Source organism: Theropithecus gelada, chromosome 7a, assembly GCF_003255815.1.
Source record: "Theropithecus gelada isolate Dixy chromosome 7a, Tgel_1.0, whole genome shotgun sequence".
Lineage (NCBI taxonomy): Eukaryota > Metazoa > Chordata > Mammalia > Primates > Cercopithecidae > Theropithecus > Theropithecus gelada.
The window spans coordinates 9,864,513-9,887,371 of NC_037674.1; the positions used below are offsets into that span (position 1 = coordinate 9,864,513).

The 22,859-nt window shown below is 42.9% G+C and overlaps 1 protein-coding gene and 1 pseudogene across 1 annotated transcript; both read right to left on the minus strand.

Moving 5' to 3' along the window:
• Nucleotides 1–1,271: 1,271 nt before the first annotated feature.
• On the minus strand, nucleotides 1,272–17,300 carry LOC112628046 (annotated as a pseudogene).
• Nucleotides 17,301–20,484: 3,184 nt separating this feature from the next.
• On the minus strand, nucleotides 20,485–22,643 carry LOC112628047 (amyloid-beta A4 precursor protein-binding family A member 2-like). Its single transcript, XM_025390829.1, is given in 2 exon segments — nucleotides 20,485–21,363; nucleotides 22,482–22,643. Coding segments are annotated over 2 exon segments (1,041 nt in total).
• Between the last annotated feature and the right edge of the window lie 216 nt (nucleotides 22,644–22,859).

The following is a 22,859-nucleotide window of genomic DNA, read 5'->3' on the forward strand; positions in this document are numbered from 1 at the left end:
ACCATAGTGTATGAGTATCTTCCACTTTACCAAATTGTTTTCCAAAACACTTGTACAAATATACACCCCCATTCGAAAAATAGAGAGTCCCATAACAATTTTCTTACGTTAAAAGGTAAGTTCAGCAAAATATCTCCTATGCCTTCTTTTTCTTTTAAGATCTGAAAATCACTGTGCAAAGGACTATCAGGGTCAATCCTAAGAATCCCAAAACAAAAAACAGTTCAAACAAAAAGATATTTTTTATTTTCACCTAACTCAAAAACGAACGAATATGAAAGCTAAAATAGAGCGCCTAGGGTAAGTTCCAGAAAGAGAAGATCTTAAGCTGCTCTAATTTCCCAGGAAAAAAAGAGGCCACTATAGCTTCCAGTTCCTTTACAATAAATGTCCAAAAGAGATCATAATAGCCTAAATCTGATCTAATAAGGGGGTTCAGAGTTTGCAGTCATTCTAAAGGAAAACAGTCACGTGTATATAATTTTGTCAAGAATTCAAAAGACGTTTAATATGCTTTCCTAAACTTGTATTGTCAGTCAAGGGGCTCAAAGAGAACAATCTGCCATGGACAGAACTATGGAAAGTTAAATCGCTAAAAAATCGGTATTATTCCACAACTATCCTATATATACATGTCCAATATGACTTCCACCCCTCACTCTACCCCCACTTTTTGTTTTGTTTTGTTTTAAGAGACAGAGTGTCTCACTCTGTCACCCAGGCTGGAATATAATGGTGGAATCACAGCTCATTGCAGCCTTGACCTCTCCAAGCTCAAACGGTCTTCCTGCCTCAGCCTCCCAGCACCCCTAGGAGATGGGACTACAGGTGTACTCCACCTATATATTTTAAAAGCAATAACATAACCTTCTCTACAATAAGAGTTGATTGTGATGCTTTCAAAACTGGGGGGAAAGTCATAAAAATCAACTTGGCAATCATTCTCTGTATAATGAAATGCATTGCTCTTATTTACTTTCCAAGCAATATTGCTCAAGCTTGAGCTTTTTGCTAGAAGATAAAAAACATGTAAGAGTTCACTATCAGGAAAATGACAAAAACAATTCTGATGGAGCTATAAAAACATTTCTTTAAATCCAAAAACCAGGCAAACTCATCCTATCTTACCCCCTACATCTTTTGGAACTTGATTGTCTTTGAATTACACAAAATAAAGCTAGTAAACATTTCCATTTTGGTCCACTTTTAAGAAATGACATTTATAATCTGACAACAGAAAAGAGCAAAAGAACAAGAAGAAGAGCAGGGATTTAGAGATCCTTCCCTGTCGTGTAACTCTGTGATCTGTATATGTCCCTGAGCTCTTTCATAAGTCTATCTGAAGCTTGCACTGACCCAGACACTGCAGCCTGAAACACAAAAGCCGCTTTTTACCAGGGTCTACTGAGCCATCTAATTTTAAGATTTAAGGTATTTCAACCTGATCTAAAAGATTACAGTAGCCAGGCGTGGTGGCTCACTCCAGTAATCCCAGCACTTTGGGAGGCCGAGGAGGGTGGATCACTTGAGGTCAGGAGTTTGAAACCCGTCTGGCCGACAAGATGAAACCCCATCTCTACCAAAAAAATATAAAGGTTAGCTGGGTGTGGTTGCACGTGCCTGTAGTCCCAGCTACTCTGGAGGCTGACACAGGAGAATCTCTTGAAACTGCGAGGTAGAGGTAGCAATGAGCTGAGATGGCACCTCTGCACTCTGGCCTGGGCCACAGAGCAAGACTCCATCTCAAAAGAAAAAAAAAGAAAAAGATTGCAATAAACATGGATCATCACTCAACAGTTTAAGAAGTAAAAAAAAAAAGTCCAATTAAATGAAGCATTACAACGTTTCAAGAGAATATAAAGCTAGACACGAGTCTGTTCATTTTCTATTTCTTATCATCTGAAAAACTCTAGCCAACATGTTCTGACCACCATGGACTCCACGATAGCAGAGAATTCAGTATGAGTCTATTCCAAATCCCAGCAATTTCTGAAAATACTTGAAGATACTCAAGGTGACACATTACTAACTAAAAAAGACTTCCATCCATAAGAGTACAACCAAGAATATTACACAGACGGTCTAGTTCACACATGGAGACTCTGAGAACCATGTGTGCCTACATGCAACTGGTCTCAGTTTTTCAGTGCGGGGACTTCTCTAAAGAGGAAAACACATCGATATCTTATCCTAAGACTAAATAGAAATGGAACTACTTTAAGGTCATGTGAAACTGAAGGTTTTAAAGACTGCACTATACTCTGAAAAAGAAAAAAAATCAAGTTTACAAAGGTATTACCTCCTAGCTATGTAACCATGAGCTCATTTCCTATCTCTAAAATATGAGAAGTTTCTCCTCTGTAAAATATGAAGAGCACCTATTTCACACTGCGGCTATGAAGACTAAATCAGAAGATATATAAAGTATAAAGTACTTAGCATAGTATCGGTCATGCAAAAGTGTTCAATAATTTATACTTGTTTTGAAGATAACTCAAACTAGAATCGATTACAAGACACAGAAAGTACAGTAATATTAATTCAAATGCTACAAAGTTAGTTTTTTAAATAATCAAGATATGAGAAATTGTCTAAATATCTTTCCTCTATGAACAATTACTAATTAAATTAATATATAACTAAGACTGAAGGACGGAGAGTAATTTTTCTGGTTTCAACACTTGGCATCTACTTGCCTACCAATTAATTCCCTGTTTTGGAGAATCTGTGCCCAAGACAAAGTAACTGGTTCTCAGCTTTCGTGGAGTTGGTAAATAGCTCTAATAGAAGACAGGAAGTAGTAAGTGTTCAGAGAATCACCTGACCTTTCCCTACTCTGTCTGAGCGTTTCATGTATTTATACGTCGTTCTCATCTATTTTTCATAGCAGTCATCCAAAAGGTATGTACTGTCTATCCATATTTTACAATTGAGCAAAATGAAACCAAAAAAGGTGTGTTTGTCACCAAACTCAAGGTTCCTTTCATATCCTGCCGCTTCACATAAAAGAGATGTTAAGTGAAAAGAGAATAATTTTTGGTTTGGTCACAGCAGGATGGACCAAAGTCAGCTTCATGAAGGAGAAATAATTTGAGTTGTTTTGTAGGAGAGAATGAATGTGAGTATACAGATGTCACAGAAGGAATGTAAGCAGAGAAAACAGCATAAACAGGCCGGAAAGGGGCATACACAGGGATCAGCAGGTGGTTCCAGGATGTGAAGAGCAGATGAACAGGGTAAAAAGTGGCTATTCTTAGATAAGAAAGATAACCTTGGGCAAGAAAACGTATGACCGTGGCTAGGCACGGTGGCTCATGCCTGTAATCCCAGCACTTTGGCAGGCCGAGGTAGGAGGATTGCTTGAACTCAGGTGTTCCAGAGCAGCATGGTCAACACAGTCAGACCTCATCTCCAATAAAAATAAAAAAGTAAATAGCCTGGTGTGGGGGCACAGGCGTATAGTCCAAGACACGTGGGAGGCTGAGGCAGGAGGATCGCTGGAGCCTGAGACATCAAGGCTACAGTGAACTACGATTGTGCCACCGCACTCTAGCCCAGGCGACAGAGCAAGACTCTGTCTCCAAACCAATAAACAGATGACTGAATCTACCACTAAGGCAGGAACGGAGGAGGAGAACAGCTGAATTCGGCAGGTTCACGAATTGCCAGGTATTAACTATAATTACTTAACCAAAAAGTCCAGGCTCTAGCTATTTATACACACTTACACATTTAAATGGTCTTGCCTTTCAGTCTTCCTAATTTTCTCTAATATTGCCAAATTTTCTTTTTCAATTCCTTCATCCTCCAACTTTTTCCCACTAATAGGCTCTTCTTTCATCTCACAGTGATCTCAGTCTTCTATATCCTGCAAAAAGAAGAAAAATGTTAGCTTATTCAACCTATTTTTCTTCAGCAGTTTCTTATGCCAAAAGTTAAATTATTCTTGATTCAATGGGGGATAAGAAACAGAATATATCTACCCTATGGGGAGAGAGAAAAAGCCCACACATTCCATTCAAGAGGCTCCTACCTTTCATACACTATATGTTATTTAAAAGCTAGACTCTGTGTAAAGCAGATTTAAAAGCTTTACAAAGTCATAACCATTACTAAATAAGCCATCATTTCTTTATTTACTTCTTTATTATTACTTTTTTTTAAATAGAGTCTCACTCTGTCACCGAGGCGGGAGTATAGTGGGGCGATCTCTGCTCACTGCAAACTCTGCCTCCCAGGTTCAAGTGATTCTCATGTCTCAGTCTCCCGAGCAGCTGAGATTTCAGACCTATACCGCCATGCTCAGCTAATTTGTTTATCTTTTTAGTAGAGACAGGGTTTCACCATGTTGGCCAGGCTGGTCTCAAAGTTCTGACCTCAAGTGATCCGCCTACCTTGGTCTCCCAAAGTGCTGGAATTACAGGCATGAGCCACCACGCCCAGCCAAGGCATCTTTTAAATCTCCTCTTAACAGGAACATTTGAGACAGTTTAGCAACAGGTGTCAAGAACCTTAACTGTCCATAGTTTGTTCCAGAAACTCGACTTCTAGAATTGTATTCCAAGAAACTAGTCTAAGATGTAAACACAAATTTAGGCATAAGGATAACCTATTGCAACCTTGCAACCACAAAAACACACACAAAATCTGCATGTGCAAAAACAACAAAACAGTTAACTCAATTCCATGAACTGTTAAGAGGCCACTGAAATACCAACACAGCATAATTTCTCCTGTATCCAAAAACTTTGAAATGAAAAATGGAATACACAAAGGAGTAGAAAGAATTTCAATTATGCTGAAATATGCACAGAAAAAGACCAGAAGAACTTACATTGAAATGTTCGTTTCAATTAATTTTTGTTGTTATCTCTGGAGACTTTTGGTGCTTTCTCTAATTTCAGTTTATGGTTTTATATAGTAAGCATCTATTGACGTTAATAACCAAAAAATGAGTCAGAAAAAGAATTTGATTTCAGGTGCTCAGGAGGCTGAAATAGAGGGCTCATTTGGGCCCAGGAGTTTGAGGCTGCAGTAAGCTATGATCATGCCACTGCACTCCAGCATGGGTAACAGAGACCCTATCTCAAAAAAAAATAATAATAATTTTAAAAGAATTTGAATAATACCCCCCAGAACAACATCTTTATTCACATCATTCTGCTCCCTCCCTTCCCATACTATCTGTTCTTACACATACACAAATATATGCAGATTTTTAAAAATCCTTTTTTCTATTAAATTATTTTTCCACTTCAAATGCCAAATACTCTGCAGAAGTAGTTTATACTCATTTCGACTCTTTTTTTTTCCAAGCCTGCTAATTCACTGATTTCTAGAGCAGGTTACTGACTACCTTCACTCAAACTCTGCCCATGACTCCATACTTCATGGAGCTCCCTTCTCCCTGTGTGCACCTTTCAGCCCTGACCTTCCATCATACACTTATTTTCCTCACAATGCTCACAAATGCCTTTGACCTGTATTTCCTCCTATACCTTCAACCTCAGTCATGTTCCCATCCACAAAACTTCCCCACCTTAGTATTAATCAGCACATCGCGAACAGAATTCAACATATCTTTCTAAAGCAATATCCTCAGCACACTATTCCATGCTTAAGGCCTTCCTATCAGTAATCGCACCAAATAGAAACACACGCCTGTCTCGAATTCAAGACTTTTAACTATCTGCCTTTTCTGGCCAATCTTGCTTTCCATGGCTTCAACACATCAACTTTCCTTCTCAAAAGAAAAGCATCCAACGCACCCAAACACACCATGTCCAAGGTTGTTCTGGGCCTGTTCCCACATTCTTTTAGGAGCCTAGAATATCCGCTTTTCACCTGTCCTCATCTGACATCTCCAACATCCAGTCTCTTACCTTTCTAGATTTCCCTCAAAGTTTCAGTCCCTTGTTCATTATCTTGTGAGGGGAAAATGAAAGTGTTCATGATCTTTAGTACAATGGCCGCCTGACCCACGGAAAAAGTTTAATGTTTTCATGCAGTTTATTCCACCTCAGCTAAACTGTATAAAAACATTAAAACAAACTCTCATTCTAATTGGACAATTCTAAGAAGCATTTTCCTCCCAGACTCATAAAAGAAGCTTACAGCCAGGCATAGCGGTGCACGCCTCTGGGAGGCCAAGGTGGTGGATCACTAGAGGTCAGGAAGTTCAAGACCAGCCTGGGCAACAGAGCGAGACTCAAACTCTACAAACAAACAAAAAAACAAACAAACACACATTAGCTGGACGTGGAGCACCCGCCTGTAGTCCCAGCTACTTAGGAGGATTGCTTGAACCGGGGAGTTCAAGGTTAGAGTGAGCCGTGACCATGCTACCGCTCTCCAGCCTGGGTGACAGCGAGATCCTGTCGCAAACAAATGAAAACAAGCCTACAACACTACTTCTTTAGTTCTGAAGCACTGTAAAGTAAATTTTACATTAATAATTTCTAAACCAAGAAAATGAAAACCTAAATTAATTATAAGACCCCAAAGAGAAAATATCTTTTAAAACAAGACCATAACATTCACATACCTTCTATTTGGTCAATGCAGAGACATAGATCTTTTTTCCTAAGTCTGAATTTAAATACAAAGCTTCAGAGCCTGGAAACATCTAAAATTATACCCAGGACTGACAACTGGCCTAGGCTCAATGTTGTTGGAATTTGCTCCAATAAATTTGCTACCGTTGGAATGTGTTCCCTCCAAAATTCAGGTGTTTCTAATGTGATGATATTAAGAGGTAGGACCTTTAAGAGATCAGGCCAAGAGGGCTCCTTCCTCCTTAATGGGATTAAGGCCCTGATGAATGAGGCTTCACACATGGGACTAGCTTGCTCTCCTGCCCTTCTGCCTTCTACCATCTGAGGATGCAACAATGCCCTTAGACACCAACTGTTGGTATTTTCATGTTGGACTTCCCAGTCTCCAGAACGGTTAGAATATAAATGTCTGTTCTGTATAAATCACCCAGTCTCTGGTATTCTGTTATAGCAGCATAAAACAGACTGAGAGAAAATTCCTTGATGATTTTTCAACAAGAGACAGTTTTACTACTTCTGGTGAGTAGTCCCTAACATGTTCTCAAATTCTCCTCTTATGCAAACATAACATTTTTTAAACGTAGTAGTTCCTCTTCCTAAAAATAACCAAATGCAGGCTAAGGACTGATTAGTATTAAATATAAATACAACTTTGGTGCTAAAAGTTAAGGACTTTTGTTTTCCACGAAATCAAATCCAAAGAATTCAGATAAAGCTATTTGCTCAAAGGCGTATCATCAGAGGAAAAGCCAGAGTTGAGAAATTATATTGCATTCCAAATACAATGTGCTTTCAATTATTGCACATTAATAGTAGCTTACAAAGGAGATTTATGGAATTACTCAAAAATGACAACATTTATGAAATGTCATTCTTATATAAAATACCTACTTCAGCCATCTCCTCTTCTTCCTCTTCCTCTGAAGTCACTTCCTCTTTTGTCCCATTCTGAAACAGAGAAAAAATCTGCCAGGGTTACACAGGCTGAATACAGGCTAAGTCCATTAGAAGACTGGTGCCATAGCTTTAGGGACAAACTGTCAACCATCTGTCACTGCAGTGCTGCTACCAGAGAGCTTATTAACATTAAATGTTTATTTTTAAATCCAACTATGGTTTGACAAACAACAGTCATCAGCTTTTAAAAATGGAACAGAAAATAAAAGAATTAGGAATAAAGAAAAGCAATCAAATATAAATATAAAACATAAAAAATATAAGTAAAATATAAAGCAAAACTGAAAAAAACGTTAAAACGGAATCTAATTTAAAATAAGAAAACATTTTACTTACATGGCTATGTGTATAAGAACAATGGCTTATTTTGTTTAAAATAAATATCACAAACTATCCATTCCTTAAAATAACTACCTTTTTAACTTTGAAAAGCCTGAATCATTACATAAATTCAACTGCCTTTCATTTTAAAAGATCAGATTGTGATTTATAGACACTTCACAAAACTAAGAATTATGAAATGATTACCAACTTACTAAAAGGCAAAATTTAGTTTTAAAAACATGTTATTTACTACAAAATACCTCTCTACAAGACAGAATTTACCAACTGACACAATTGACGATCATCAAGTTTAGAAGTGAATTTAATGGGGTTTTAGGAAGGGCCTTCATGCCCAGTTCGGGCAAATTTCAAAAGATAAGCTTCCTGGCCAGTGTACAGCATATAAATGCATCTTTAATCATGAAAGCCAGTTCAGGTTAGAATCCAGAATACGTAAAATATCAAGAAACTAGGATTTGGAGATCCAGTAAGACCAACAAAGGTCTCAGCACTTTCTAAGCGTCTGTTCTCAGATACTCTGATGGAGGAATTCTTAAGAAAAACAAACTCATGATCACAGAGGGTGTTAGAACTCTTCTGGTTTAGTGAGCTGGAGAATGCCATGTAGATAAACATACCCATGCAGAATTACTTGTATTTCCTTCAAATCTGCATCTCTTTAGACATTCTTTGTCTTCTAAAATCTAAATGGAAAAAAGAAGCAAGCAGCAGCTTCCAAAATGTAATTCACCCCTTCTTTATTTCCCTAAATTGTTATATTACAAATCAAAGTATTCTGGGTATCTAAAGTATATATACTTGGCCTAAAAGTCCCCAAAGACTTTGGTTGTATCAGTGATTAAAAGAGCACTTTTGAAACGCTCATTGCCCAGGTATGGTGGCTCATGCCTGTAATCCCAGCAGTTTGGGAGGCCGAGATGAGTGGATCACGAGATCAGGAGATCGAGACCATCCTGGCTAACATGGTGAAACCCAGTCTCTACCCAAAATACAAAAAATTAGCCGGGCGTGGTGGCGGGCACCTGTAGTCCCAGTTACTTGGGAGGCTGAGGCAGGAGAATGGTGTGAACCCAGGAGGCAGAGCTTGCAGTGAGCCGAGATCGCGCCACTGCACTCCAGACTGGGTAACAGAGTGAGACTCCGTCTCAAAAAAGGAAAAAAAAAAAAATGCTAATTTCAATGCCTACCCTGAGAATCTGGGTTTTTGTTGTTGTTGTTGTTTTTTGAGATGGAGTCTCACTCTCTCACCAGGCTGGAGGGCAGTGGCAGGATCTCAGCTCACTGCAAGCTCCGCCTCCTGGGATCAAGCGATTCTCCTGCCTCAGCCTCCCAAGTAGCTGGGACTACACGCGCCTGCCACCACGCCCAGCTAATTTTTGTATTTTTAGCAGAGACAGAGTTTCACCATGTTGGCCAGGATGGTCTCGATCTCTTGACCTCATGATCCACCCACCTCGGCCTCCCAAAGTGCCGGGGAGAATCTGTTTTTAAAAAACTCTCTGAGGTGATTCTGACATGCATCCATGTCTGTAACCATCAGCCCAGTTACTATCTTTCATTTTACAAACGACAAAGCTGAGTCCCCACTCCTCAAAAAGGGTAATTTAATCAAAATAAAAAGTGAGTTAGGGTTGTGAAATCCTAAGATGAATTTCTTTTCAGGATGTGGCCTGGTCCTCTTTCCAAAACCCCATCAAAATGACAGTATTTTATTAAAAAGAATAAGTCTGCCGCAGCAGCAGAAAAATAACACATACAAGGAGAATACCCTGAGTGAACCAAAACCACAGGGACATACATGCTGGAAGACACAAAGCAGAGGGAATCAGACTGCTGGGCTTGACAAAGCCACAAACCCAATCCAAATAATGGAGGGACCACTTTTTTCCAGAACAATCTAACATTCTTTAGTGTACTTCTCCCAGCTACTGTTGGTAAGGATCACCCTCCGATATAGGAAGCCCATCTTGATGGCCTCTTACTATGAGTGTGAAAACCAGAGAAAAAAGACAATGTTTTTAATGCAACTCAACACAGCAGCAAAATCTTGAAAGAGACACTATCTCTGCCTTTTAACTCAGGAGCTAGAAAGCTCTCCTGCCAGCACCTCCCCATCCTCGTGCCACCGGATGAGCATGAATCTGCAAACCAGGAGAGGGAGGCCACAGCAGAAAAGAGCGACAATTCTGAAGACACCTGTGATGGTTAATACTGAGTGTCAACTTGACTGGATTGAAGGATGCAAAGTACTGATCCTGGATGTGTCTGTGAGGTGTTGCCAAAGGAGATTAACATTTGAGTCAGTGGGTTTGGAGAGGCAGACCCACTCAATCTGGGTGGGCACCATCTAATCAGCTGCCAGCGAGGCTAGGATGTAAAGCAGGCAGAAAAACATGAAACATCTAGACTGGCTCAGCTTTCCAGCCTACATCTTTCTCCTGTGCTGGATGCTTACTGCCCTCAAATATCGGGCTTCAAGTTCTTCAGCTTTGAAACTAGGACGGGCTTTCTTGCTTTTCAGATTGCAGATGGCCTATTGTGCGATCTTGTGATTGTGTGAGTTTAATACTCCTTAATATAAATATGTGTGTGTGTGTGTGTATATATATACACACACTTTAGTTCTGTCCCTTTAGATAACTCTAATGCAACATTCATATCAACAACTAATACTGATCAATGATATATCTCATGTATAAATGAACAGATAACCATGCACCACAGAGAGTTGAAGAAAACTAGCAATCTGAAAGGAAGGTGCCAAGTCAAATAAGCACAAATGACCTGAAGCACTACCAATGAAGGAAATAATCAGAATTTAAAAACCTGATTGGAATCTTTAGCAGTAACTGAGAAGATACTGTATCCACAAAATAAAAAACAGGTTACTATGTAAAAGACAATTCTAGTAATAAAAATAAGATACCCTCCCCCTGAAAAAACAAAAACAAAAACAAAAAATACCCGTAGGAAGGCCAGAGCACAACAGACTTCTCAACAAGGCATTTATGATTAGGAAAATCAAACTGTGACATTCCCTTAGAACAGAGAAAAAAAGGAAATGGAGGGGGAAAAAAGAAAGGGAATAGTTAAGGGACATGGAAGATAAAGAGATCTAACATTCATCCACAGGATGGAGGGGAATAAAAAGAAAGAAAAAAGACAAACGCTGTTGAGCCAAAGAAAAACTTGAGAATATTAAGTGGCTCTGAATGCCCCCAAAGGAATACTGAAAGCCAGACACGGTGGCTCATGCCTAAAATACCAACACCTCAGGAGGCCAAGGTAGGAGGATCACTTGAGCCCAGGAGTTCGAGGCTAGTTTGGGCAACATGGTAAAAACCCATGTCTACAAAAATTTTTAAAAAATTAACCATGCATGGTGGTGCGCACCTGTAGTCTCAATTACTCAGGAGACTGAGGTGGGAGGACTGCTTGTGCCCAGAAGGTAAAGGCTGCAGTCAGCCGTGATCGCACCACTGCACTGCAACCGGGCAACAGGGCAAGACCTTATCTCAAAAAACAAATACTGAAAAGTAAAACCCCACACATTACAATTAGAGAGAAAATCATACTAACTACCAGAAAGAAGTAAGAATCAGATAGGCATCAGACTTTTCATTTGTAACAATAAATATCAGAAGATAAAAGTGTAAAGAACTGGGAAGAGACTCAATTATAAACTTAAAATTCTATATCTAGCTCCATCAAGACAGGAAGCATCTCTGTGTATGTTCGCCTCTGGATTCTCCACACCAATGTGGATATCATTCAGGGCTATACTTGAGGGACAGGGAGCAGGAGACATAGTACAAGAAATAGCAATGAGCAAAGACAACAGTAACACCAACAGTGAAGTCTAAACAATTGCTCACAGGTCACAAGCCATATTCTCTGACATTGATGCACCAAAAATAACTCAAAGACCATGTGAAAATGCTTTTTAAAAAGTTATTTTTTCTAGATTATTGGGTAAAAGAAGAAATTGATCCTCATGCCCCAGTCATCCAACTCCTAAGTATGTGCCCCAGAGAAATGCTGGCACAGGGGTACCATGAAATACAGACAAGAATAATCACAGCAGCATTCGCTGTTCCTAACGACACTGGAAACAACACAGATGTCTGCAAATAGTCAAGGGGATAAACAGTATGGTGTATTCAATAATGGAGTAAATACAGCAATGCAAAAGAACTATAGCTACACACAACAGGAACAAATTTCACACACAATGTTGAACACAACAAAGGTATGAAAAATACATAGAATGTAATTTTCAAAAGCTCAAAAAATAGGCGACACTAAATTATATTGTTCAAGGATGCACACGAGTGATAACACTAGAGAAAAATAAGGAAAGATGAGTGTACAGAGAACAGCGATCTGGAAGCAGCCGGCAGACGTTTCTGTAGTGCTAGCAATGTGCGTTCTCTTCACCTGGGTGCTGGCTAGGTTCCCAAGTAGTCACTCTAGCTATGTGTTACACGAAGCTTATGTTTTACATATTTTCAACACATGACATATCTCACAACAAAAAGTTTTAATAGTAAGAGCAATGTGAACAAAAGATGGAATAAAACTACTTAGAAAATACAAACTATTTAGAAAACAGATCTTAAAACATGTGCAATAAAGTCAAACAGCACCCAAAGAAAATATATACCCTTACGTATTGGTTTAAAAAGCAATTTAAATTACATTGATCTACTAAACTAGAAAAAGCAAAATAAACAAAAAAGGGAAATAATTAAGACATAAGCAAAAAGTGAAAAAGAAAACACTGGACGTAAAAAATAAAACGAAAGGAGGATTCTTTCAAAAGACTAAGATAATAAAACAGTCAAGCCTCTGATAAGTAATTAAGATAAAGAAAACTTCTGAAGTGAAAAGGGCATATAGACACATGTGAATATGATACAAAAAATGAAAACTTTATACATCTTTACAACAGCCTAGAAGTATGGATGAAGCAACCCCCCCTTTTTTTTTTTAAGACTCTACAGTTACTAAAACTAACTGAAAAAGTGGGAAATCTGGAGACCAACACATATATAGAAGAAGAAAAACGGCAGTCAAAGACTCATCCTCCAAATTGGATATTTATTTAAACCAGGGTTTCTCAGCCTCAGTGATATGTATATACTGGGCCAGGCAATTCTTTGTGGAGGGTTCTCTTGTGTGTTGCAGGACGTTTAGTAACATCCCCTCTACCCAAGAAATACCAATAGCACCTCCTATCATGACCAGTTATGACAACCACAAATGTCTCCAGATTATTTCCAAATGTCCCATGGGGGGGCAAAAATCTCCTCCAGTTGAAAATTACTGTGTAAACTAGAGCTACATCCCAGATCTTAGAAAAAAGACGTAAAGCCTCCCAAGTCAGCCCTGCATACCCTTGGCACTGAAATGAAATAAGAGCTGTGAAGGAAACAAACTAAACTATAATCTTATTTAATATAAAAGTAAAAACACAAAAATAAAATACTACTATATCCATTCTAACAGCATTTATTATAGGAATACAAGGATGATTCAAAATTAGGAAAATTTCATCAAGTAATTCACAAATTATATTTCTGCAGAGAATTGAAGGCACAATCATGAAAAACAAAGTAGCTCTACATGCATTAAGTCCATGATCTATTCAGTGAAAAACACAGGCTGCAGATGTCTTACAGAGGGAAAACTGAACACTGAACACATATTTCTCCCATCTGCTTTTTTTCCTGAGGCTCCATGGGAATTACGGTGAAGAATGAACATTGTATAAACACACACAACTACAAAAAAAAGGAATGGGGTTACCAATAGAAGAGAATTCACCTCCAATAGACGACGACAGTAAACGAGAAATGGTTAATTAATGAAGCAAAGCAAACAAAGGTGGAGGTTAGGGGGACACCGAGAACAAGCAGGCTAATTTGTCCCACAGTACCCTGGAGAGGCACTAGACTCAGGCACCAGGTACCCTGGAGAGTGGGACTGACAGGCAAGACTGTAAACAGATTAACCAAAAGCCTACATACAGAACACATTTTCCAGGCCCTGAAACACATTGTTCTCTCCCATCTCCTTAAGCAGAACTCAAGCAAATATGTATCCACCTCAGGCAAGAGAATGGAGATTTCACCCCCAGAGGAATGAAGTAGTTCCTGCCATCATTTATGATGGCACAAGGAGGTAAGATAGGGGGATGGGGATAACAACTGGGAATCAGCATAAATTCCCCCTAAAAACCCTTCCTCTTCCTCCTAAAAGCTATCAGTTGACAAGTCTTGACCACAAAGAACTCCCAATCTTTTTTTTTTTTTTTTTTTGAGACAGTGTCTCACTCTTTCGCCCAGGCTGGAATGCAGTGGCATGATCATAGCTCACTGCAACCTCAACCTCCCAGGCTCAAGCGATCCTCCTGCCTCAGCCTCCTCAGTAGCTGGGACTACAGGCAGGCACCACCAAACCCAGCTAATTTTTTATTTTTTGTAGAGATAGGGGACTCACTATGTTGCCCAGGCTAGTCTTGAGCGCCTAGGCTCAAGTGGTCCTCACATCTCGGCTTCCCAAAATGCTGAGATTATAGATGTGAGCTACCACACCCAGCCTCCCAATCAGTCTTTTAGTGCCTCTCTCAAATATGAATGAACAAAAGAGGGAATTTTTAAAAAGACTACAAATGATGAGCAACATAGAATAGATATTTGAGGAAATGCTTTTGAAAGAAAAATAAGACCAAAATAAACTGACAATAAAAATTATTAAAGAAAAAAGAGACACTGGGGAGAGGACAAAAAAGTATCAAAATAGCTCCCTGAAGACACTTGTGAATATATTACATCTATAAAACAAAAAACAGAATATGAATAAGGAATAATCGGAGAAGAAAAAGTTCTTAGAACTCAGGCTTCATCTTTGGAGTTGGTCCCCAATGAGCCACAACTCCCGTCATTCATGTCCTTGGAAGGGCCCATTCCACAGTGAATCTAGGTTGGCTCCGAGACTTACTTTAACCTATAGAATGTGGGAGAAATGACACTGGATGTGTTCCAGGTCTAAGCCTTAAGAACACCTGACAGCTTGCACTTTTGTGCTTCTGGAAGCCAAAAATGAGAACGGACTATCTTCTTGGAGAAAGAAAAGCTACAGGAAGAGGCCCGAGAGAATAAGATGCTATGTAGAAAGGCCACAGGAAGAAACACCAAGGCAGCAGACCTGTGGGTGAAGATGTCGTCTCAGACATTCCACTGCAGCTGAGCATCCAGACGACCAGTCCCTGCCACTGTCTAAGTGCACAGTGAGAGCTCCCAAACGAGACCAGCAGAAAAACTGTCCAGCTAGCCCATTAACCCACACAATAGTGAGAGAGAGACAAATTTGCTGTTTCATGCCATTAAGTTTTGGGATAATTGGTTAAGCAACAATAAATAACCAAAACAAAACTTAAAGTTATGACTATCCAAATAAAATTTCCCAAAAGCTTGTACACACATGGCCACAGCAGCAGTATCCACATTAATCAAAAGGTAGAAACAACTCAAATGTCCCTCAGTGGATGAGTGGATAAATACAACTTAATACAGCCATTTGGCTGCAGTGAGCCAAGATCGCGCCACTGCACTCCAGCCTGGGCAACAAGAGTGAAACTCTGTCTCAAAAGATAAAAAAAAAAAAAAAAAATATAGCCATTCAGCGGAATATCATTCAGCCACAAAAATGAATGAAGTATTGACATGCGCTACAACAGGGATGAACCCTGAAAACATTATGCTGGAGAAATAAGCTGGACACTAAAGGGCACATGTTGTCTGATCCCATCTTTATGGATTATCCAGAATAGGCAAATCCAAAGTGAGAGAAAACAGATTTTTCATTGTGGGGACTGAGGGGAGAGGGAAGAATGGGGAGTGACCGTTTAATAAGTACAGGGTCTCCTCTGGGGGCAGTGAAAATGTTCTGGAGCTAAATATCAGAGGTGGTTGCACAACATTGTACTAAATGCCACTGAACTGTACACTTTAAAATGGTAAACTCTGTGTTCCATGTGTATTACTACAGTTTAAAAATAATGGGAGAAGCAAGAGCAAGGAGAGCCCTCTAAGGGTCTCAAACACATGCCCTATGAGAGCACCTTCACCCAAGCTCTACGGAGGTCACCCGCCAGCTTGTACTGAGCTAACCCTCCAGTGACTGACACCCAGGCAAAGTGGGAGATGACCCAGGAAGGGTGGGTTATCTGCCTCTTCTCCTGGTCACCTGCCTCACATACCAGGTGCCACTCTGGGTCCATCTGTGGGGAAAGTGGGAGCTCTGCCACTTACAGCCCCCAGTGCTGCAGAACTAGAGAGAATTCCATTTGGTTTTGTTCAATTCTCAAATGAGAAAATCATCACCAACCCTTTCTAATACCATTGCTTAGGGGCCAGCATGGCTGCTTCTACATGTCTGCTGCAAACACCTGCAATTTTTCCATCCTGCTAACTTAAAAGCAAGAAGCCCTGTGTGCATAGTTTAATGACAGCAACCTACTGGGGCTAAAAATCAATCACATGGCTCTAGGAGGCTCAAGCCTATAGTTCTCCTAGGAGGCTTGACCTGTGACCTCTCCTGTATTCACCCAGTGGCCTCCACACTTGGCCCTGAGCCCTGCACACATTCTGAGAAAACTTGCTTGACATCTGAAAAATGAATGCAACGATGGTGCCCAAGCCAAAAGGAAATTAAACGATCATTAGTAAGTCAATATTAGACTTCAATTTCCAGAGGACATTTTCTATAGTATTTACCTTCCACTCATTTACACAGGCCAGATCTCTGTTCTCCTAATATGAGGAGTCCACAGTTCTGGTCAATAAGATTAGTCCCAATAAGAAAAAAAAAGCAACTGAGTTTAGTCTCGATGGAACTGCCTAAGGCTATAGACATTAAAACAAACTCCTACAACTCATAATTTGAAGAACAAGTCTCACCAGATGACATATAAAGAAGATACCAATGATCCAGTTAACTTCACTAAATCTACCTGTCTACTTTTATGAATATACAAAGAATACCTGGGATATTTAAATTTGTGGAAAAGGCGAGAGGATAGCAGAAATAGCTGTTATTTAATGGTGGATTTAACAATATATGTTTATTTTAATGACACTCACAAGGCATGACCACAACCACTTTACTGTAAGCCATAGCCTGTAGGATCCATGTTCCTTCCACTCCTGCCAAGGTAGGACCATGACCCACACAAGACCTAGGAGAGAAGGGGAGGCTCCCCACCTCCCACTCAGGACGTGGCTGTATTATTTACTCAGGGCTCATTTTGGCCTTGAATGTCCTCCTAAAACCTCCCAGGGATGTGCCGACCCACCGCCACAGGACCACACACGCCAAGTCCACAGGCCCACAGGTCCACAGGTCCACAGGTCCACAGGTATGGGTGTAATCATAGCTCATCCCTACTGTGGCTATATCCAAACAGTTTTGATTGGCCCAAAATGTTTTTGCTTCCTTGTGGGTGATATGGTTTGGATATTTGTCCCCACCTCCGTCTCATATTGAAATGCAATCCCCAATGCTGGTGGTGGGGCCTGGTGGGAGGTAGGTGTCTGGATCATGGGGAGAATCCCTCACGGATAACTTGGGCCATCCTCTTGGTGATAGGTGAACTCCTGCTCTGAGTTCACAAGAGATCAATCAATCACTCTCTCTCTCTCTCTCCCCCATTCTCACCATGTGAAGTGCTAGAACAGCCTAATACAGTGTGATTCTGGCTACATGGGTGCAGACTGGCTCAACTTAGTTTTAGAGGATCCAAACTGGCTTGAGCAAGTTCATCATCCAAAAACCTTTTATTTCTTATTTCTTTTATTGTGGTAAGTATACATAACATAAAATTTACCATCTTAACCATTTTTAGGTGTAGAGTTGAGTGGCACTAAACACATTCACACTGTTGTGCGATCTTCACCATCATGCGTCTCCAGAACTTTTCCATCTTCACAACCGAACCTCTGCACCCATTAGACAACAGCTCCCCACTCCCTGCTCTCTCCAGCCTCTGGCCACCCCCATTCTACTTCCTGTTTCTGTGATTCTACTGTGGGTGCCTCAGAGAAGTGGAATCACACAGAACTTGTCCTTTTGTGACTGGCTCTAGCAGGATGTCCTCAAGGTTCATCCACAATGTAGCCTGTGTCAGAATTTCCTTCCTTTTTCAGGGTGAATGAAACTCTATTGCACATGAAATCCTTTTCTTTTGTACTGTGTTCGCTATGCCTGCGGTTCAGAAGAGCAAGAGGAGCCTTGACCTGCCATTACTTTGTCTGTGGAGTGGGTTTTGAGGGCTGGGGAATGGCTAGATGACCCCCCTCTCTTGAAGATGAACACAGATATTTCTAAAAGTGGCTAGTATGCTATATCGTTCACATACTTGGGGCCCAATGAATGAATCAAGAGGGGGCAGACAGGCTCCAGAGGCAGAATCAGAGGCCACCTGCAAGGACATGAGCCGAAGGACAGAGGCTGATGAAACAAGAGGGTAAATGAGTGATGCTGCCACACATGGCAACAGCCTGCACCCTGACATCGCACCCGAGCAGCTCTTGGGCAGCAGCGTCTCCCCACCTTAAGTCCAGCTCAGGCTCCCGGCCCTGCACAGCCTGGCTGCACCCAGAGCAGACCTGGCGGGCCACTCATGGGGCAGACCCAGAAGTGAGTCAGCACCCAGTGTCTCTTAAGAGGCCCAGGACAAGGCTGGGTGCAGTGGTTAACACCTGCAACCCCAGCACTTTGGGAGGCTGAGGTGGGCGGATCACCTGAGGTCAGGAGTTCAAGACCAGCCTGGCCAACATGGTGAAACCCTGTCTCTACAAAAATACAAAAATTAGCCAGGCATGATTGCGGGTGCCTGTAATCCCAGCTACTCGGGAGGTTGAGACAGGAGAACTGCTTGAGCACAGGAGGCAGAAATTGCAGTGAGCTGAGATCATGCCATTGCACTCCAGCCTGGGCAACAGAGCAAGACTCCATCTTGGGGGAAAAAAAAAAGGACCAGGACCAGACAGAGGCCTGGACCACGGGTAGTTGTTTACACTGGAGGAGCGGAACAGCTACTGTGAGCCTAGCCCAAACATCCTTCAGCTCCAACAGGTTGGGCCTTGGCTTGGTCTCAGCTGGAGGGAGATCAGCTTCTCTTCTGTGAAGGCTAACTGGGGAATTAGGGACAGACATGGGTGTGGCAGGTCCTGGAGGCCTCTATCAGCCCAGGGGCTCCATTCTGCTACACATCTCCTTTCTGCACATGTCTGAGTTGTGCGTAGTTTTCCTGAGCTGCCCGTGGTATTATCTGACATAGGATTAGGAGTTATTCTTGGTCAGCCCCCTATTACCATAGTCCCATGTCTTTTCATAGTAACTGACTAGCAATGGTTACAATCTAAATGCTTTGGGTTTGTAAAATTCCCATGACTGCCATCCCACCACTATGGGACTTCCTATGCATCCCACAGCTCCCTGTAAACACAGAATTGCTGTGAATGACAGGAACACCCCCAAAGTGAAGTCAACTGACACTTAACATTCTTTAGAGAGAACACAAGACATTAAAATACAAGTGCTGAAAATCCAAGAGTCAATATGATTTCCATTCCAAACCCAAGCTCTCAGCATACACACACACTCAAATTCATGAATTCTTCTCAGAAAAAAATGTTTAATAGTTAAGGCTTTAAAAAATAAGAAAGCAGTCCACATAATTGGCCAAATACAAGTTCCTTCACATAAGTCCAATAATCACATCTTCTTTATATACTTACAGTGAAGCTTTTTTTTTTTTTTTGGAAGGCAGCTTTTCAGAAGTGTTTATCAGAATGCATGCTGACTTTGCCATAATTAAAATACAGTTATGCTGACATTCACTGCCCTCATTAGCATGCGTTTCTTCCCTGAGGTTTTTGTCAAACCTTCAAAAAATCATTTTCCAAATAGTTATTCACAGCTAATTGCCCATCAGGCCAAGACTCCCGGGCTTTCAGAGATGCGTCCACTGTGAAATGCACTCTGGACCTCACCCCAGCCACCAGGCCACCCAACACTGGCCACAGCAGTGTGTGAGCACCAGCACCCCCACGTCTTTGCCACTGCCCTGCTGGTCTGAGTACACCCCTGAGGATGGAGGGGCTCTCCCAGACACTGTCCCACCATGAGCAGACCCAGGGCAGCGGGCAAGAAATCGAACCTCTCTTCTAGGGTGGGAGGAGGGGTGTCTTCTGCGAGACACGAGTCGCCACTCAGCCCTCAACCGGCTTCACTCCTGAGTCTGAGGGGCGAGCTTAAGAGTGGCCGGAACATCCACACAACACGTCTCCCAACTGGACCAATGACAAGCTCAGCCACCATCAGAACTGTGAGGCACCTAGCACCCCCAACTCCCTCACTTCACCATCTGTGAGGCCTGTACCCTGAGGTCCCCTGCTCTCGGGCCCCTCTGCTCCCTTCCCTGGGACAGCCAGAGTCCTACCTGCTCTGGGAGCCACTTTGGCCTCTCTTCTGGGGTCCTGGTCTTGGGCTTGAAGCCTCTCTGGGGGTCTCCAAGGTGCTTGGCCTCGGGAAGGAGGTTCAGCGACTTGGGCCTCGCCTCCTACCTGCTGGGGCTGCAGGTGGCCTTGCTGTGCGGGAAGGCCTCTGCTGAGTCCCCAGGCCCCAGCTCAGGTCCATGCTCGGGGCTGGCCTCACTGGCGCTGGTGATGCTAGTCATGCTCAGGCTCATTTTGATCTCAGACACGAGCTGGTCGATGTTCTCCTCCTGGTCCTCCAGGTCCCGGTCCCCACGCCTCAGGGGGTAAGCAGAAGCACTCGTGTTCCCGTTAGCCTCCGCAGGGTGGTAGTCCTGGCAGCCCTCTTTGCTGGGACAGTAGTGACCATCTTTTTCCTGGTCGTGGGACTCCAGGACGGAGGGCTCATCCTCCAGGATGGGCAGTTGGCCACCCGGGTAGTCCTGGCTGCTTTAGCCCCGTGACCATGGGGGTGTGGGCCCCATCCACTCCACCGCATCCTGGCACTCATCAGTGTCCATGGGGTGCGCGCCACGGGCCAGGTACTCCTCCCCATTGCAGTCCATGCCCTCCAGGTAGCTGTCGTCCTCAGGGCAGTAGATGTAGTAGGTGATGCCCTCCTCCTCTTCAGGGAGGCCCTCGTCATAGTCCTCCTCCGTGGAGATGTTGTTCACGTAGTCGGAACTGGGGTCCCCATTGGGGCTATGGTTGTAGCACTCCCGCTCCTCGGGCGGGGGGCTCCCTGGCCACAAGGCGGCCAGCTCCAGGCCCGCGGGCACGTAACCCTCCAAGGGCAGCTCCACGTCCTCGCTCTCAGGCTCCTGGTTGTGGGAGACAGGACCCGGCCTAGCCCTGTGTTCCAACACGCCGCTCCCCGCACTTTCACGCTTCCGGTGGGCCACGGTAGACGCTTCCGGTGGGGCATGGCAGGCGCTCCCGCGGCCATCATTCCCCGGAGGCAGCCACTGTGGGGAGGAACATTGGCAAGGGCAGAGTCAGAAACCCACAAAGCCTGGCTGTGCATGGGGCCACTCCACCACCACAGCACCTGCCACCACGTTCTCCCACAGCAATGTGAAAAATGACAGCTGAAGATTTTCATTGCAGCAATCTTTTAAAAAACTGGAAACAACCTTGGTACCCATAAATAAGAGAATGTTAAATAAATGATGGCAGAGTTCACGCACTGGAAGAGTCGACAGCGTTTTTAAAGAGGCAGGGCAACGCACACTACAGTGAGGCATCTTACAGGCCTATTTTTGAGGAAAAACAGCAAGCGAGCTACAGTGAACACATGTGTGTAGATCCCACTTACAGGTCCGTCAAGATGGCTAGAGAATACACACACTGCCCAGCCCATACACCTCGCAAAGGCACACAGAAAGGGGAAACCCCCAAAGGCTTGTCAGCCATGTCCTCTGTGGAGGGGAGTGGGGAGAGAGGTGGGAGCAGAGGAGACCTGGATATTTTACTTTATTAAAGATGTATGTACTGGTTTAGTGTTTCACCAAAACACATTTAATATTCACCGGCATTATAATCAAACCCACCTGTGCGCCTTTGAGGGTCTCCTTTTCTAGCTGGGGAGATGTCGGCACTGAGACAAAATGACATGTGAGGAGGGGCAGACAGCGAGGGGAGGAAGCAGGACTTCCGACACAGGCTGCTGCTCTGGCCATCAGGAGAGGTGGCAAACAGGCTGGTCTCCTCCAGGAAGGCAGCCACTGGAGCAGAGGACCCAGCCTCCCATGCAATCAGGACCTGAGCACACCACAGGGCACAGCCAGAGACACCCGAAGAGGGTGTGGTGAGTGTGTGGAGTGTACTGTGCATGGTGTGTGGTATGTGGTGTGGTGTGACTTGAATGTGATGTGTGTGTGTGGAGTGTGATGTGTGGTGGGTGTGGAGTGTAATGTAGTGTGGAAGGGTTGAGTGTGTATGTATGTTTTGTGTGCATGGTGTAGCGTTTGTGGTGTGTGATATGTATGGGGTGTGCATAATGTGTGTGGTTGGTGTATGGTGTGTATGGGGTGTATGAGGTGGGCATGGTGTGTGTGTGTGGTGTATGTATGTATGCACATACATGCACACCTGTGCACTGCAGGTGACACGCAGGCCGGCAGCCCGGGACACACAGCGGTGACCAGCTCAGCCAAGGCAGGGCTCGGGGTGGGAGTGGCCAGGCCCCTGGCAGCTCAGGGCCCTGGATGAGAGTCCAGGAGGAGAGAACAAGCTGTGTCCCCATCTCCACCCAAGTTCATCACTAACATGAACCTATAATCAGCACTGAAACTGTTCCACTTCTGATTAGAATCAGAAACACTTCCAGATGGGCTCAGCACAGCCAAGGGAGGACTGTCCTACAAGGCCATGATGTAGGGTTGGGTGAAGGAATCATGGCAGCAACTACCTTTTGTCTTTTTAAATGTGAAACATTTCTGAATGGCTTAAGCAACAACTA